This window comes from Berghia stephanieae, chromosome 7 (assembly GCF_034508935.2).
Source record: "Berghia stephanieae isolate SIO BIC M18660-M18661 chromosome 7, UCSD_Bste_1.3, whole genome shotgun sequence".
Taxonomy (NCBI): domain Eukaryota; kingdom Metazoa; phylum Mollusca; class Gastropoda; order Nudibranchia; family Aeolidiidae; genus Berghia; species Berghia stephanieae.
This window is the reverse complement of record NC_088366.1, coordinates 52,314,693-52,332,192: the sequence shown is the minus strand read 5'-3', so window position 1 is coordinate 52,332,192 and position 17,500 is coordinate 52,314,693. Positions and strand designations below refer to the sequence as shown.

Below are 17,500 nucleotides of genomic sequence, written 5' to 3'. Positions count from 1 at the left end.
GGGAACGTAGTCGTTAACTCGCTAATGCCAGTTGTTGACTAAACAATTCTTGTCAAGTAGGAGGTATTGAAAATGAATGCAAATTTTATACATTGACATATTCTATGTGATAAACGAGGACCTGTGCAAATATCAGCTTGACCTTTCAATGAACGGGCCTGACCTCTGGCTCTCATAACATAAGTGACGAGGGCAGCATGACATAATTGGGACACATCGTCACAAAACGGTCTAAAGTCGGTGTCGCATTGATGCTAAAAATAGGATTTTGATACTAAATATAGCATTTTGATGCTAAAAATAGGATTTGTTGTCAAAAGTATGGAATTTTAAATAAGTTTATTTCTGCGACTTCTGTGGTCTAGTGGTAAGACACTCTCCTTTTGATCGGAAGGTACAGCGTTCGAGTCCCTATCTGAGTGGCGTATAGATGAGTCTTTGGATAAAGGCTCTTTACTCATATTTTCTCACCGTACTCAGGTGTAAAATGAGTACCTGACGTTTAACAGCGTTGTCTTGTCCCTGTCGGGAATACACATGTACTGTCTTCTAAATATGTCATGTGTCGTCCTATATCTTAAAGCTTGGTGACACATGCGTCATGTAAATTGACACATTGAATACAGTCAACAAAACAAAACAAACCCAAATGAATAGAAATAGATACATGTGTAAATTAATTCACGCATAAATAAATACACGTATAAATAAATACACGTATAAATAAATACACGTATAAATAAATATTGTATAAATAAATACACGTATAAATAAATACACGTATAAATAAATAAAGTATAAATAAATACACGTATAAATTAATACACGTATAATAAATACACGTATAATAATAAATATATAACGTATAAATAAATAAATATAATAATATAAATAAAGTACTATAATAAATACACGTATAAATAAATACACGTATAGATAAATACATGTATAAATAGATACACGTATAAATAAATAAAAAAAGAAATAAATGAATAAATAGATAACTGAGTGTGGATATATAAGTAAATGAAAAATAAATAAATAAATGAATAAATAAATGAATGAATAAATAAAACGGATTGTCGTAGAAAATCGCACTGTCTTCGGATGATAATAAAATTGTCGGATGCAAGTCGTAATCATCATGATCATCATCGTCGTCGTCGTCGTCGTCGTCATCATCATCATCATCATCATCATCGCCATCATCATCATCATCATCAACCATCATCGTCATCGATCATCATCATCATCATCATCATCATCATCACCACCACCACTACCACTACCATCACTCACCACCACATCAACCAACACCACTTCCACCATAACCATCACCAACAAAACCACCATCGCTGCCAGCACCACCATTACCACCACCACCACCACAAACGCCACCAACACACCATCCATAACAGCACCACCATTATCCACCACCACCACCACCACCATACAACACCCCGCACCACCACCACCACCTTACCATACCACTTACACCAACCCTTACAACCAACACCACACACCATACCTACCACCACCCCCACCACCACACATCAACCACCAACCAATTACCAAACTACCCACCGCCACCACCACCACCCACCACCACAACCACACACCATTACAACCACCACCACCACCATACAACCACACCACAACAACCACCACCACCACGACGACGACCACACCACACCACCACACCACTACCATTACACCACCCCACCACGACGACCACCACCACCACCACCACCAATTAAACCACCACCACCACCATTACACCACCCACACATTCCACAAGATACACTACCAACCCACCCCACACCCCACACACCACCACACCTAACACCACCACACCTCACCAACTCAACCACGACCACCACACCACCACCACCACACCACACACCACCCCACCACCACACACATCACCACGCCACCGCAACACACATTCCACCCACCACACCACACACCGCCCCATACACCACCACCTATAACACACACACCATCATCCACACAAATTCACAAGATCCTGTCGAATCAGATCAAACTCTCTTCAATCTCCCACTATGGATTTGAACCCCAGCCGCCAGCAGTGCTGTACCCACCCCTATCAGGAAGTAGATAAACCACTGGGCCAACCAATGCATGGCCAGTTTTTTCTGGGAAAGATATCGGGGTGTGGGGGTGGGGGGGTGTATTGGTATTATTATTATTATTATTATTATTATTATTATTATTATTATTATTATATATATTATTATTATTATTATATTATTATTATTATTATATATATTATTATTATATTATTATTCTATTATTATTATTATTATTATTATTATTATATTATTATTATTATTATTATTATTATTATTATTATTATTATTTCAAAGCTGAAAGATAGATAGCGACGTGCACATATGTGCAGGTCTGATAACCCAATTCATCATGGGCTTGTTGTTGTAATGGAAATCTGAAAAAAAAATGACGCAAAATATTGTTCATTACAACACTGTTAAACTAGGCCCATAATTACGTTCGGATGTCAGACCTGCATAGATGTACACGTCGATACTTACCTTAGTAAGTATAGCGTGGTGAATCCTTGGCAACTACAACAAATTTTCTTTTAAAATTTACGAATTTTTAAGTTTTCAAATATGAACGTCTGAGGAAGGTGTTTTTGTGGTGTAGGTACAGGGGTTTCATTAATCCAGGGTTTTATCAGCAAAGATCAAAACGCTTTTTATTGTCCATGGGGTGAATAGGATTCAATAGTCTGATGTCACGTCCGTCCAGAAACGAGCAGCGTGGTTCTAAACAAAGAAAATCGTTACTTTTTATTCTTCATGTTGGCTAGAACTTATTCACATGTCATGTTATCAGAATGTATAAAAGTCAAAACATGATCAGATTTATAATGTTTTTCTCGATTGGATATACGTTTATGCTCATCGGAGAAATATTTCATCAGGGTGTCCGTCATTGTTCCGATAGTTTAGAACCAGTTACTAAGTTACTATGCGTCATTATGAGGGAAGTGACTTCATGACTGTTGAAGCTTATTGGAGATGAGGAGTTACCTACCTTGGACGTGTCATGTTCCAGTTCCCGAGACAACTTGCTGTCGATGGAGTCATAGTTCATACTCTAGGGATGGATGGACATTGGAAGAAGAAGACATGGCGGAAGACGAAAGAAATAAATTAATGTCATTTTATCATTCATAGTTGCATTATATTATTGTTGTCTGGTTTATTCTTCTTCTTCTACTTCTTCTTCTTCTTCTTCTTCTTCTTCTTCTTCTTCTTCTTCTTCTTCTTCTTTTCTTCTCTTCTTCTTCTTCTTCTTCTTCTTCTTTCTTCTTCTTCTTCTTCTTCTTCTTCTTCTTCTTCTTCTTCTTCTTCTTCTTCTTCTTCTTCTTCTCTTTTTTTCTTCTTTCTTTCTTTTTTTATCTTCTTCTTCTTCTTTTCTTCTTCTTCTCTTCTTTTCTTCTTCTTCTTTCTTCTTCTTCTTCTTCTCTTTCTTCTTCTTCTCTTCTTCTTCTTCTCTTCTTCTTCTTCTTCTTCTTCTTCTCCTCATTCTTCTCTTACTTCACCTTCTCCTTTTCTTCTTCTTCATCTTTCTCTTCTTCCTCCTTCTTTCTCTTCTTCTTCCTCTTCTTTTCTTCCTTCTTCTTCTTCTTCTTCTTCTTCTTCTTCTTCTTCTCTTCTTCCCTTCTTCCTTCTCCCCCCCCCCATCCACCACCTACACACCCCCCCTCCTCCTCATCATCATCATCATCATCATCATCCTCATCATCCTCATCATTTTCTTCTTCTTCTTCCCCCTCTTTCTTCTTCCTCTATTTCCTTTCCCCCTCTTCCTCATCCACCTTCTTCGACCTGATTCTTCCCATCATCTACCTCCTCCTCCTACGCCTTTAATTATATATCAATCTAATTAGTATCTATATAATGTTTATGTACGGTACTATCGGATTAGTTTCCATGTGTTAATTAAATAAACACTTAGGATTCCATTAGCAAATTGCTTGAATACAGTCAGAACTTGACTACAAAAGACGTCTAACTTCTAGTGCATGCCACAAGACCGAAGGGCTAGAGCTCAGGTGGTCGCTGGTTCGGATAAGTAAGTAAGTAAGTAAGTAAGTCAGAACTTGATCTTAAACATTTCCTCATCATCTTCCTGTTATTTCCTTCTCGATACCATCTTCTCCTCGTGGTCATGTACAGCTTGCCCGAGGGTCCCGGTAGCTCATTTGGTAGAGCACTCGCCTGACACGCAAAGGGACCAAGATCGATCCCGTGTGCAGTCGAGGTATTTTTCTGACACTCCCCCCCCCCCTCATCTTGTCCACCCAGCAGTAAGTGGGTAGCTGGATCTGTTAGATATGGTGGAAAGTACTTTGAGGTAGAGCCGGTAACAAACACTTGCTATTGTCCGTTTCACGCTATAGAAACCGGGATAAACTCCGGCTCCGTGGACTTAAACTAAAATTCCTCTTTATTTATTCCATAGGGGAAATTTGTTTCTAGGGTCTATTCCAAGGGAAGACTGGAATAACCCAGGCGTCAGTGGAGGTGCAGCGCCACAAACTGGGCAAGAGCGAAGTGACTTCTAAAGGCTACACGGCGCAGTGGGTATTCGAACTCGGTACCTTTCGGGTACGAAGCAAAGAGCGTACAACTGAGCCACGCTGCCCCCTATCTATCTATCTATCTATCTATCTATCTATCTATCTATCTATCTGTCTATCTATCTATCTATCTATCTATCTATCTATCTATCTATCTATGTATCTATCCATCTATCTATCTATCTTTCTTTCTTTCTCTCTATCTATCTATCTATCTATCTATCTATCTATCTATCTATCTATCTATCTATCTATCTATCTATCTATCTATCTATCTATCTATCTATCTATCTATCTATCTATCTATCTTTCTTTCTTTCTTTCTTTCTCTCTCTCTCTTTCCATCTATCTATCTATCAATCTATCTATCAATCTATCTATCAATCTGTCTATCTATTTATCTTTCTTTCTTTCTTTCTTTCTTTCTATCTATCTATTTATCTATCTATCTATCTATCTATCTATCTATCTATCTATCTATCTATCTATCTATCTATCTATCTATCTATCTATCTATCTATCTATCTATCTATATACCTATTTATTTATCGATCTATCTATCTATCTATCTATCTATCTATCTATCTATCTATCTATCTATCTATCTATCTATCTATCTATCTATCCTATCTATCTATCTATCAATCTATCTATCTATCTATCTATCTATCCTATCTTATCTATCTATCTATCTATCTATCTATCTATCTATCTATCAATCCATCTATCTATCTATCTATCTATCTATCTATCTATCTATCTATCTATCTATCTATCTATCTATCTATCTAGTTATCTATCTATCTGAAGGACTACCACAGCTCACCTCCCATTTGGAGTGAATCCTCTTCCTAAATCTTGGCGACTCCACTCCATACTGTTTCCATCTCTTTGCCACGTCCTGGGAGAAAATAAAAGGGAGGAAAAGACAGAAGGAAAACATTGAAATTTGGTTTGAACGTCAAAGGAATTCAATGAATTGCTGGTGCTGTTTGATTCTGTTTACAATACTAGATATTATTGCTGTTGGTGCTATTGTTATTATTATTATTATTATTATTATTATTATTATTATTATTATTATTATTATTATTATTATTATTATTATTATTATTATATTATATATTATTATATTATTATTATTATTATTATTATTATTATTATTATTATTATATCATTATTATTATTATTATTATTATTATTATTATTATTATTATTATTATTATTATTATTTTTGTAAGCTTTGATGGTATTACCGTTGTTGTATTTTTGGTGGTTACTCATGGTATCATTTTATATTTTCTTGTTCCATTTACCCTTTTTTAAATCACTTTCATGAACGTTGTCATCAAATTTTATGGATTTATTGGCGAATGCCTAAGATTAAATAATCTTTGAAAACTGTGACACTTTAAAAAATTGAGCTTTTATATAGCGTAATATCCACTAAAAGTGCTCAAAGCGCTTTACAGGGGGTCCCTGGCCAACAGCAACAATTAACATTTAAGACGGAACATGATACCTGTTAGACTATATTACCATTTTTATCGGACAGAGACGACGCTGTTACGGCCAGGTATTCATTTTACACCCGAGTAACCATGCGCCGAGTTGAGTGAGGCTCGAACTCAGGAAATTCCGATCCGAAAGCGAGTGCTCCACTCACTTTTCTGAATTAAAAAGCGAGTGTCATACCATTAGACCACATAGCCGACTAGTGGTGGCTGTCACAAGAAGTACAGATTACCTCACGCAACTCATACATTTGTAACTGGATAAAGGTTTGGTCTTACATTCAACCATTTACGGCGCGATTGAAATTCATAAAACTACTCACTGTTTCTGTTATTCGTTATACGACAGGGCTGCCACTTTGGCATTTTTAATGCCACTTTTTAAAAACTTGACATCGTTTAAACCCGTTTGGCATGCAAAAATTAGGTTTGGCAATTTACATTCTATTTGGCATATTTTTTTCAAATCACTTAATTTCACATATCTTTATTTAATATATATATATATATATAAATATATATATATATATATATATATATATAATATATATATATATATATATAAAAATTAACAATGATTTTACAAAATATAATATTTTTTAACTGAAAGCTGGGGAGGTTGATTAAAAAAAAATCAAGACGCTAGTCATGACAGTTGGATTCGAAAATTAAGATTTAATATTTCCATTTTATACTCATCTATCAGAAAAAGAAATATGCATGGTAGAGTTTGGCATTTTTTCAAATCATTTGGCTTTTCCCCATAACCTGTTTGGCATTTTTCAGCAAAATTAACCTGGAAACCCTGTTATAGATAGTACGCCCTTGGCTAAGAAACTCACAACATTGCCATCCGGAAGTATAAGGGACCAACACGCAAAGCTATGTGTAATCTTGAACGTTTATAGTCTGGTTAATACAGTTTAGTGAGAATTGCTCATAAACATGGATGGCAAAAAAAAAAGAAAAAAAAAACAAATAACGAAGACCTGGGTGACGTCAACTTCGTTCTGTCTATATGGTTATGACTGCAGGTGTAATTATTTTAGCCATGGGGGCAGAAACCGTAGCCATGGTTAAGTTATAGCCTGACACTGAAACCCAAAAAGACTAGCATTTTGACATCAATATAATTTGGTTTTTTTTACACCGAGTTGGTCAGTGTCAGGCGATAAGTTAACGATGGCTACGCAGAAACAGAGGCGATGAATGAACTCCGGTTGCTTTCCGTAATCTCGAGAAACTGGAACTGGTGAGATTAAGACCGATCGACGCCTTTAATGGGCTAGGACTGAATAAGACTAAGAGCGGATAATCCCTCCTCGTTTGAAAGCTTATTAAGTATCAGGGATGGGGAGGGGGGGGGGGAGGATTGGAAAGGAGTGGAGTTGAGGGAGTTAGAGAGAGAGGGGGGGGGTTCGATTCTTTATTAGTTTTAAGAATGCGAAATGATTTTTCAAGTGGGGTGTTGGGGGGAGGGCTCGAATAGGTTACGGTGGGAAGGGTGGGATACCTGTTATGTCTTCTATTTTTTAAGGAGATACAGACTTTAACACAACAAACAACAACAATAAAAAAACTGGGTGAACCTGTTGGGGCTGGGGTGCGGGGGGGGGGGGGAAGGGAAGGATGGAGAGAGAGAGAGAGAGAGAGAGAGAGAGAGAGAGAGAGATAGAGAGAGAGAGAGTGTATGTGTGTGAGAGATATAGAGATAGATAGATCGATAGATAGATAGATAGAGAGAGAGAGAGAGAGAGAGAGGGGGTGAGAAAGAGAGAGAGAGAGACAGAGAGAGATAGAGAGATAGAGAGAGAGTGTATGTGTGTGAGAGATATTGAGATAGATAGATCGATAGATAGATAGACAGAGAGAGACAGAGAGAGAGAGAGAGATAGAGAGAGAGTGTGTATGTGTGTGAGAGATATAGAGATAGATAGATCGATTGATAAATATATATATATATATATATATATATATATATATATATATATATATATAAAAGAAGAGAGAGAGAGAGAGAGAGAGAGAGAGAGAGAGAGAGAGAGAGAAAGAGAGAGAGAGGGGGGGGGGCGGTCGTAAGAAGGGTTATGATATCAACGTCATCAAGTTCTAGCTAATCATTGGGTAGATTTGATACAAAATCTATGATGGGATCACGTGATTAGGGTTTCCACACATGCGGTTTTATGACATTTGGTTCAGTGTATGGCGGGTTGCTTAGTGCAAGGGCAGTTTGAATTGGGTTGGAAGGGGGTGGGGGAGGGGGAGAGGGGGGTGGGGGAGGGGGAGAGGGGAGAGAGAGAGAGAGAGAGAGGGGGGGGGGGTCCGTTTTGAATACTTGTGATTCATTATTTTTAATTGTCTTGATCTTGGTTGGGTGGATTGAATAAGGCGAGTAATCTCTCTCCTCACTCTCACTCTCTCTCTCTTTCTCTCTCTCTCTCTCTCTCTCTCTCTCTCCTTCTTTTTCTTTCTGTCTCTCCTTATCTTTCTCCCTCTCTCTTTCTCTCTCTTCCCCTTTCTTTCTTTCTCTCTCTTTCTCTCTTCCTCACGACAATGTGCCTAAAGAGTCTCTGACAACAACAACAACAACAACAACAACAACAACAACAACAACAACAAAAAACCCAAAATAATAACAACAACAACATTAGGTACTTTGAGTAGGAAATCTTTTTCTCATAAATAAACGTTCGACCAAAATGACCCTCAATTTGAACAAGACAAATCTTAAACAGGTGGTTTCTAAGAAGTCAAAATCAAAAGTCACAGATTAAATTTCCCTTTTATAAGTTGTGACGATGTCAATCTTTGGATAAGATGATCGCAAAGCTTGGATGGTCTCCCTTATAAGACAGACTGAAAGAACAACGACTAGCTCTCATGTTCAAAATCAAAATGACAAACCAAATGACGGCCATCGCACCGGAACAACTAGACATAGAGAAAAATTCACGCATTCAAGGAAAAAATCCCACTCAAAAACACGAAAACACCAATCTACACAAACTTAAACATCTTCAAATATCCATCTGCACCCAGTACGATCAAAGAATGTAACGCTCTTCCTGAATCATGTGTGAACACAACAGATTTAGACAACTTCAAGCACAAATTATCGAACTATTTCAGCCTAAAGGCCAAAAAAAAATGGAGGCCACCTTCAACAACTCTCTCCGCCCTCGAATACAAATACTTAGAATTGAGTCGACTTTGAGTAACATTCAAATTTAGAAGAAATAATTTTCTGGCTAAAATTATAAAAAGGCATTTTGTCAGTGAGTCTCAAGGTTACGATTGAAAATTTGTTATTGACGCGGACTGATATCTTTAATCACTTCAATTTAATCGGTCAGTTTGCACAAGGGAGTCACACTGGAGTCATGTTAGTTTATCGTTTACAGTTTGTAGGCTGTGTTCGAGTCGTAGGAGTTTAGGGTGACGTAAAGTGGATCAATAGATAGTTCAAAGATGACGTAACTCAGGCCTTTGTTATTGTTTTTGCCATCCGCGTTTGTGAGTTGTTTTCACTAAACTGTATTAACCAGACTATAAAAGTTCATGTTTACACAGAGTTTGTGTGTTGGTCCGTTATACTTCCGGATGGCAATGTTGTGAACTCCTTGGCCAAGCGCATTCTATCTATAGTCTGATGTCACGTCGCCCAGCACCGGCGGCCATCGTGGTTCTAGACAAAGAAAATCGGTACTTTTTATTCTTCGTGCTGGCTAGAACTTTTTCACATGTCATGTGATCAGAATGTGTAAAAGTTAAAACATGATCAGATTTATAATGTTTTTCTCCTATGGATACACTTTTATGCTCTTCGGAGAAGTATTTCATAAGGACGTCCGTTAGAACCAGTTACTGTTGAATCCTATTGGAGAGCGCGTCCCCTCTCCCTCATGGCCAGGCATAAGTGCCGTGACAGTCGAGTCTTAGGTTCCACTCCTTCACATGATCTCTTTCTCTCTCTCTCTCTCTCTCCTCTCTCCTCTCTCTCTTTCTCTCTCTCTTTCTCTCTCTCATTCTTATCCCCCCTCTCTCTCCCCCTTTATCTCTTGATATTTCCTTCACATTCTCTTTTGCTTTATCGTCTAAGGGCCACGAGAAGACAATGTCCTAAATGCCTTTATTCAACTCATTTCACGTATCTTTTCCTTCCTCTTCATCTTTATCTACTTTGTTCTACACCACAATATTCATACTCCCCCCCCCCCCATCTGTCCCTCCACCCACTGCCTCCACTCTTCTCCCCCCCCCCCTTCCCTCTTCTTCCCCCCTCCCCCTCCACCCCCACCCCCATTCGCTATTCATCTCCTACCACTTTCATCTCCCCTTCTCTCCCCTCTCCTCCCCCCTGAGAATTAAGTTAAGCTTGGCATGTCTTCCAAATAAAATGGATCACCCACAAAACAGGTTGAATTTAATTATGTTGTATTTTGTGTTGTCAATTTTAGTTCGCCCAACGGGAGCAACAAATTGTAGGTACACAGAATATACAACAAAATAATAATGATGATGATGATGATGATGATGATGATGATGATGATGATAATAATAATAATAATAATAATGATAATAATGCTTAAATAAAAAAAAAAAAATAATAATAATAATAATAATAAATAATAATAATAATAATAATATAATAATAATAATAATAATAATAATAATAATAATAATAATAATAATAATAATAAAACAGACCAAAAAAAAGAAGAAAAAAAAAGAATGAAACAAGAAAAATAATATAACCCAAACAAAAACCCCCAAAGTAAAATGGAAAACAATGAAAGAGAAAACTAGCAAAACAAAACAAAACGAACCACCCCCCCCCCCTCCCCCAAAGAAAAAAAAAGAATGCACACATGTCCCTTTTGAGTTTTTGCCAATTTGAGGATCATTCTTATCAATTGAGGTTTGAAGGACGAGTTTTCTGGCCAAAATCTTAGGTACGTCTTTTACTTCATTGTTTTTTTTTTTTCAGCACCTGCAGCTGACGAAGAGATTTTTTCACATGTTCCTACGTAGGTAGTTTTATTCCTCTGTGAAAGCCGTTTTATACCAATCAACTAACAATGAACGAGGCAAAATATCTCAGGAATGTTTGTGTAGAATTTATGGCATGCGGAAAAGTCAAATCCTGCTCACCTGTTCCAACCACCAGATCAATAGTAATGGTAATAGTAATAAATCTTTATTTTCCATAAAATGGAAAATCTTTTGTAGTTTTACATTGCTCGAAGAAATATAGTAATCATGAATTCTGCCATTGCTTTTAAAAACACAGTATATGCAATGTTAACCAAATAGCACATACTGTGTTCTTTAATAAAACGACAGAATATAAATGTGTGGATCTTATAATAATAATATGATCTCATAACAAATTTACTTCACAATGCACACAGACATCTTTCACAATTTAATAAAACAGGGAACATCTTGTTTTTAATGTATTGAAATTAAGACTGATTTCAAATGGATCCACAGTTATTAAGTTACTCACTCGAACTTCTCACTCCTCTTCCAATAGATAGTATGCAGATGGCGTCACTCAGGCCTTTGTTATGTTTTTGCATCCGCGTTTGTGATTCTCACTAACTGTTTACCAGACTATAAAGTTCTGTTACACAGAGTTTGTGTGTTGTCGTTATACTTCCGGATGGCAATGTTGTGAACTCCTTGGCCAAGCGCATTCTATCTATACAATTTTAAACGGTCCTAATAATATTTCACACATCAATGGTATCAACACACACACACACACACACACACCGTAGACATCGTTAACACATTGTCTGACACTAAAACCCTCTAGGACTGGCAGTTTGACGTCATTTTATAGGTTTGTGCAGCGTCTAGTGAGTTGTCGTTAGTAGATTTCAAGTAAACAAGTTATTTCATTTGTTGAACTATTGAAAACAACTCACGATTTGTTTTCTTATGCAGCCAGAGACTTGTATTTTTGACGTCATGTTTTGGTCAGTGTTAGGCTATAAGTTAACGATGGCTACACACACACACACACGCGCGCGCGCGCGCGCGGGCGCGCAAAATAAAAACACGTGTAATTTTGAACGCTGATAGTCCGAATGAGCAGAGAATTTAATGAGAACTATTCATTCAACAGGCGGATCTAAAATCAGCGACTGACGTCAAAGTCACTATTTCTCAAAGGAATTGGATTCAATAGTCTGATGTCACGTCGCCCAGCAACGAGCAGCTTGGTTCTAAACAAAGAAAGTCGGTACTTTTTATACTTCATGCTGGCTAGAACTTTATCACATGTCATGTGATCAGAATGTATAAAAGTCAAAACATGATCAAATTTGTAATGTCTTTCTCCTCTGTATACGCTTTTATGCTCGTCGGAGAAGTATTTCATTGTTCCGATAGTTTAGAACCAGTTACTAAGTAACTATACGTCAATACGAGGGAAGTGACGTCACGACTGTTGAAGCCTATTGTTGTCGCTATTCTGACATCGAGTTCCGGGCCATAAAACAGCCGATGTGCCAAGGTTGGCGTCTGAACCAAGTCATTGTTATCTACCTGTGTTGTCGATAGCCTAGTTCTGTTCAAATCTCGACATACTAGGATCTCAAATTGTGGTTATTCGTATTCTTCAAAAAGTTGTGTTTTTATATTGATACTATGCGTTTAGGTAAATTACTCATAACACCCGTCAGCCGGATATAACGTACCATGCAACACACAAAAACGACGTCAAACCTTAACACTCTCCTTACCAACTATATGAAAATCGTCACATTCGTTACGATACAACCAACATTTTTCTTATTCAAATTTCTCTTGTACACCATAACATTTAAAGAAAATTAACAATGTGTTGTAGAGCATGTTTTACTTAAGAAATTACTGATCGCAAGAACTTTACTGCCATTGTGTTTGAGTGATAATTATATATTTTGTGTTAGTTGGGTGTGAAGTTATGTGGGGAAAGCCTGAAAATGGCTGGTAAAGAGAGAGTTAAATGTTTCTAGTCTGATTGATAGAATTTAGTGAGAACTAATAATTAAAATGGCTGTCTTAAAACAATAATAAAGAGCTGAGTGACGTCAATTTGGTTCCTTCTATAGCACAGTGCAACTTTCAGTAAATGTGCTCAAAGCTCTTTACAAGGAGTTCCAAGTCAGCCAACTGCAACAGTTAACATGTAAGACGATACATTCTGACATTTGCAAGGCGAAATGACAATATATTTTTTACAAAGGCAACGCTCTTATCGGCAAAGTAACCCTTTTAGGTCTGAAGTACAGACACACACACACACACACATACAAACACACACACGCACACGCAAACAAACACACACGCACACACACAGAAACATATATATATATATATATATAAAGGCACGAATAGACCAATGGATTCATTAATGAACACACATACGTACGAACAACCAAACACACACACACACACACACACACACATTAGGTGAAACCTTTGATCATAGTCAGACAACCACACTCTTGTGATACCCATTCCAGAGTGTTTTTTGTTATGTTTTTGTTTTTAAGAGTTTTACGGCGCTTGCAACACAATTAGGTTTTATCAGCGCCAGTAAAAAGGAAGAAAATGGGATAGTAAAAGCATCCTAGATGCACATTTAAAAGGACTTGATGGAAAAGTAAGACAAAGGGGAATTGTTTCAAATAGGGAACAGATGTAGATTCCAACAGCAGTATACTTAGTTTGAGATCACCTAAAAGTCTCACCCAGACACAAGCACAAAATCCAACAAAAAGGAATACACTCAAATGCTTGCATTATACATTCAAAATAATAAATATAATAATACATAACAGAGAGATGATTTACAAGGAAAATATATCATCTCCCTCGTTTCCCTCCCAGCCTGGACTCCGACGAGGGTCAGGACAAAACCAAGTAATCTCATTCCAAGACAAAGACGGAAACAATTGGAAAACAGATATAAGGTGATAGAAGACCCCGCTATGGGAGGTTAGGATCCCCACCCAGTATTCCATAGTGGTGAAAATAAACAAGAGTAGATCCAAAAAACAAACGAAAAATAAACATTAAAAAATTACAAACAAAATAGATTTAAACCCCCCCCCCAAAAAAAATAGCAAACAAAAAATAAAACAGCTAACAAAAGTAACAAACAACAAGAACAACAAAATCCAACCAAAAAATACGCCCCCCCCCCCCCCCCCACACACACACAAAAAAAACAACAAAACAACAACAACGAAAAACAAATCGGCTTTAAAAGAAGACCACCACCCCCCCCCCCCCAAATAAACCCCAAAAAAACAAACAAAAAATAAAACAAAACAAAGAATAAAAAACAAACAACAATGTTCTCCCAGAAACAGCTGATAAATTAATTCTATTATTATGAAATCTATCCATGTCTATTTGATCATCCTAATTCTAAGCATTGTTATGTCGGCTTATTATGAATATTAATAATTTCACACACGTTTGCGGCTTGTTGTTTTTGTATTTGTTGTTGTTTCGTTTTTGTTGTTGTTTTGCTTTTGTTGTTGTATCGATAGTATGCGCTTGGCTAAGAAGCTCATAACATTGCCATTCGGAAGTATAACGGGCCAACACACAAAACTATGTGTAACCATGATCTTTTATAGTCTGGTTAATACACTATAGTGAGAATCACTCACAAACGCGGATGGCAAAATACAATAACAAAGGCTTGAGTGACGTCAACTGCATACTATCTATAGGACGCTATAGTTTATCGCAATTTTCTTTCCGCCAGATCAAACAGAATCCAATCACTTCTCTGCCCCATTATTCAGGACTCCGGCCAGGGCCAGGACAAAACCAAGAAATCTCATGCAAGACAAAGACAGAATATAGATAGTTCGAAGATGACGTCACTCAGGTCTTTGTTATTTTTTTTGTCATCCGCGTTTTATGAGTAATGCTCACTGAACTGTATTAACCCGACTATAAACGTTCATGGATACACACAGCTTTGTGTGTTGGTCCGTTATACTTCCGGATGGCAATGTTATGAGCTTCATAGTATGCGCTTGGCTAAGTTCATGGTTACACATAGTTTTATGTGTTGGTCCGTTATACTTCCGGGTGGCAATGTTATGAGCTTCATAGCCAAGCGTATACTATCTATATAAACGTTTAAAGTTACACACAGTAGTTGTGTGTGTTGGTACGTTTTATCCGACTGGTGGAATGTTGTGAGTGAATTACCCAAGCGCACAGCATCAATTGTTTACACCGATTTCGTTTCAACATTGCCCAATAAAAGCTGTTTTCTCTCGGCAAAAGTGTGATCGATATAACCATTTTGGGAACCACAATGAATATTTCAATGGCGAGAAACGTCCCAACTCCCATTCTTTGCAGACAGGTCACGAAACGAACGGACGGACGAACGATTGAAATCTTAGAAGTGTCTCTGCAATATTTTGGTGGCACGCATCGAATAGACACATACGGGGTTTTGAAAGAAAAACAAACAAACAAAAAAACAAAACAAAACAACAAAACACAAAACAAAAACATAACAAAAACAATAGCAGTTGCTCAAAAACAAACAAACAAGGAGGCACGTTTTAGCATGAAATCATCCACCCCCCCCCCCCGAACCCCCCCCCCCCCCCCAAAAAAAAAAAAAACCCCAACAAAACCCAAACAATTATACAAAATCTATAAAATGAAGAGAGATGACGTCGCTCAGCCATTTGTATTGTTTTCTAGACCGCCAATAGGATGATTAGTTTCTCACTAAATTCTCTCTAGCATCTTACAAACTTGAATGGTTACACAAATTATTGGTTTGTATTGACAACGAATCATTTGTCAGGCAGAATTGTTGTGTACTATTTCATCTAAATACTGATCATCATCAATAGATAGATAGGAAATTAGAAAAATTAAAATATAATAATCATAAATTAAAAAAACAAACAAACAAAAAAATAGCAAAAAAACAAACACCTTCAACCCCTCCCCCTCCCCCTCCATACACAAAACAGGTAAGTTACAGAACGAAAAAAAAGTCAGAAAAGAGCAAACTCGATTAAATGCATACGTTTCCATTTTTGGAACTCTCTTCCATCACACGCGAGATTCATGCTCGGATCCGTTGACAACTTTCAAATCTCGCTTAAAGTTTTATCTTTTTAGATCTACGTCATAAGTTGCAATACACTATTATCATGTTGTTAAATTGAATTCGTATGACTTTTCTTTCAACTCTTGTCTTACTGTAATATGTTTTGTTTTATATCACTGCAAAGCGCTAATTAGAGCCTGTGAGAACGAGGTGAAGCTTCTATATATAAATGCCATTTATTATTATTATTATTATTATTATTATTATTATTATTATTATTATTATTATTATTATTATTATTATTATTATTATTATTATTATTATTACCACAAATTCTGTCCTTTAGTTGTGTCCAGTGAACAGGACAGCGCATATTGTCATGTAGACACTATGGGGAGGGGGGGGGGGGGAGATTGATGGGTACTCCAAGTGACTAAAACTCACAAAATCAAACGATTCATTAAAACAAGATCAAAACATTGAGATACCAGGCCCGCGTGGAATGAAAAGTCTTTGTCATTGTTCTTTGTCCACCAATCAAGGGACATAATTTGGTAGACATTGCATTCACTCAATAGTTGGCATGAGGTTGACGTCACTTGACACTGAGTTATTGTTTTATGGTGATTAGTTTACAGTAAATGATATAGAAAGAATAAAGTTCACGTCACTCGGGTCTTTGTTATTGTATTTTGCCATCCGTGTTTATGAGTGATTCTCACTAAACTGTATTAACCAGGCAAGAAAAGTTCAAGATTACACATAATTTTGTGTTTTGGTCAGTTATACTTCCGGATGGCAATGTTGTGAGCTTCTTACCCAAGCGCATACTGTCTGTACCAATCAGACGATAATCAGTAATCAGACCATTATAGCTCACACATAAAAATAAGAAAGGCAGTACGTAAAGAAGTGTCCAAAGACGATAGAAAATAAAAACGTTTTATGACGATTGGAAATTGATCTCAGGACCCGAGTGTTACGGCACCTCCGCCTGGCCACGAGAGGGACGCTCTACCACCGATGCCATCCACCACTCTAAAAAATATAAAAGAGGTTCCAAACATAAATGAGCTTTTTTATACAGCGCAGTATCCACTAAACGTGCTCAAAGCGCTTTACAAGGGGTCCCTGGCCAACAGCAACACTTAACATGTAAGACGAGACATGACGCCTGGAAGGTGATATTATATCTTTTTTTCGGACAAGAGACAACACTGTAAACGGCCAGGTACTCATTTTACACCTGAGTAA

At 37.2% G+C, this 17,500-nt stretch overlaps 1 protein-coding gene across 1 annotated transcript in view; it reads right to left on the bottom strand.

The window, feature by feature from the left end:
• Positions 1-17,500, bottom strand: part of LOC144977463 (uncharacterized) — a 195,758-nt gene that overhangs the window by 35,246 nt on the left and 143,012 nt on the right. Inside the window, 3 exon segments of the mRNA XM_078922710.1 lie at positions 2,021-2,156; positions 3,082-3,144; positions 5,460-5,534. Of these exon segments, the coding sequence (XP_078778836.1) occupies positions 2,021-2,156; positions 3,082-3,144; positions 5,460-5,534 (274 nt within the window).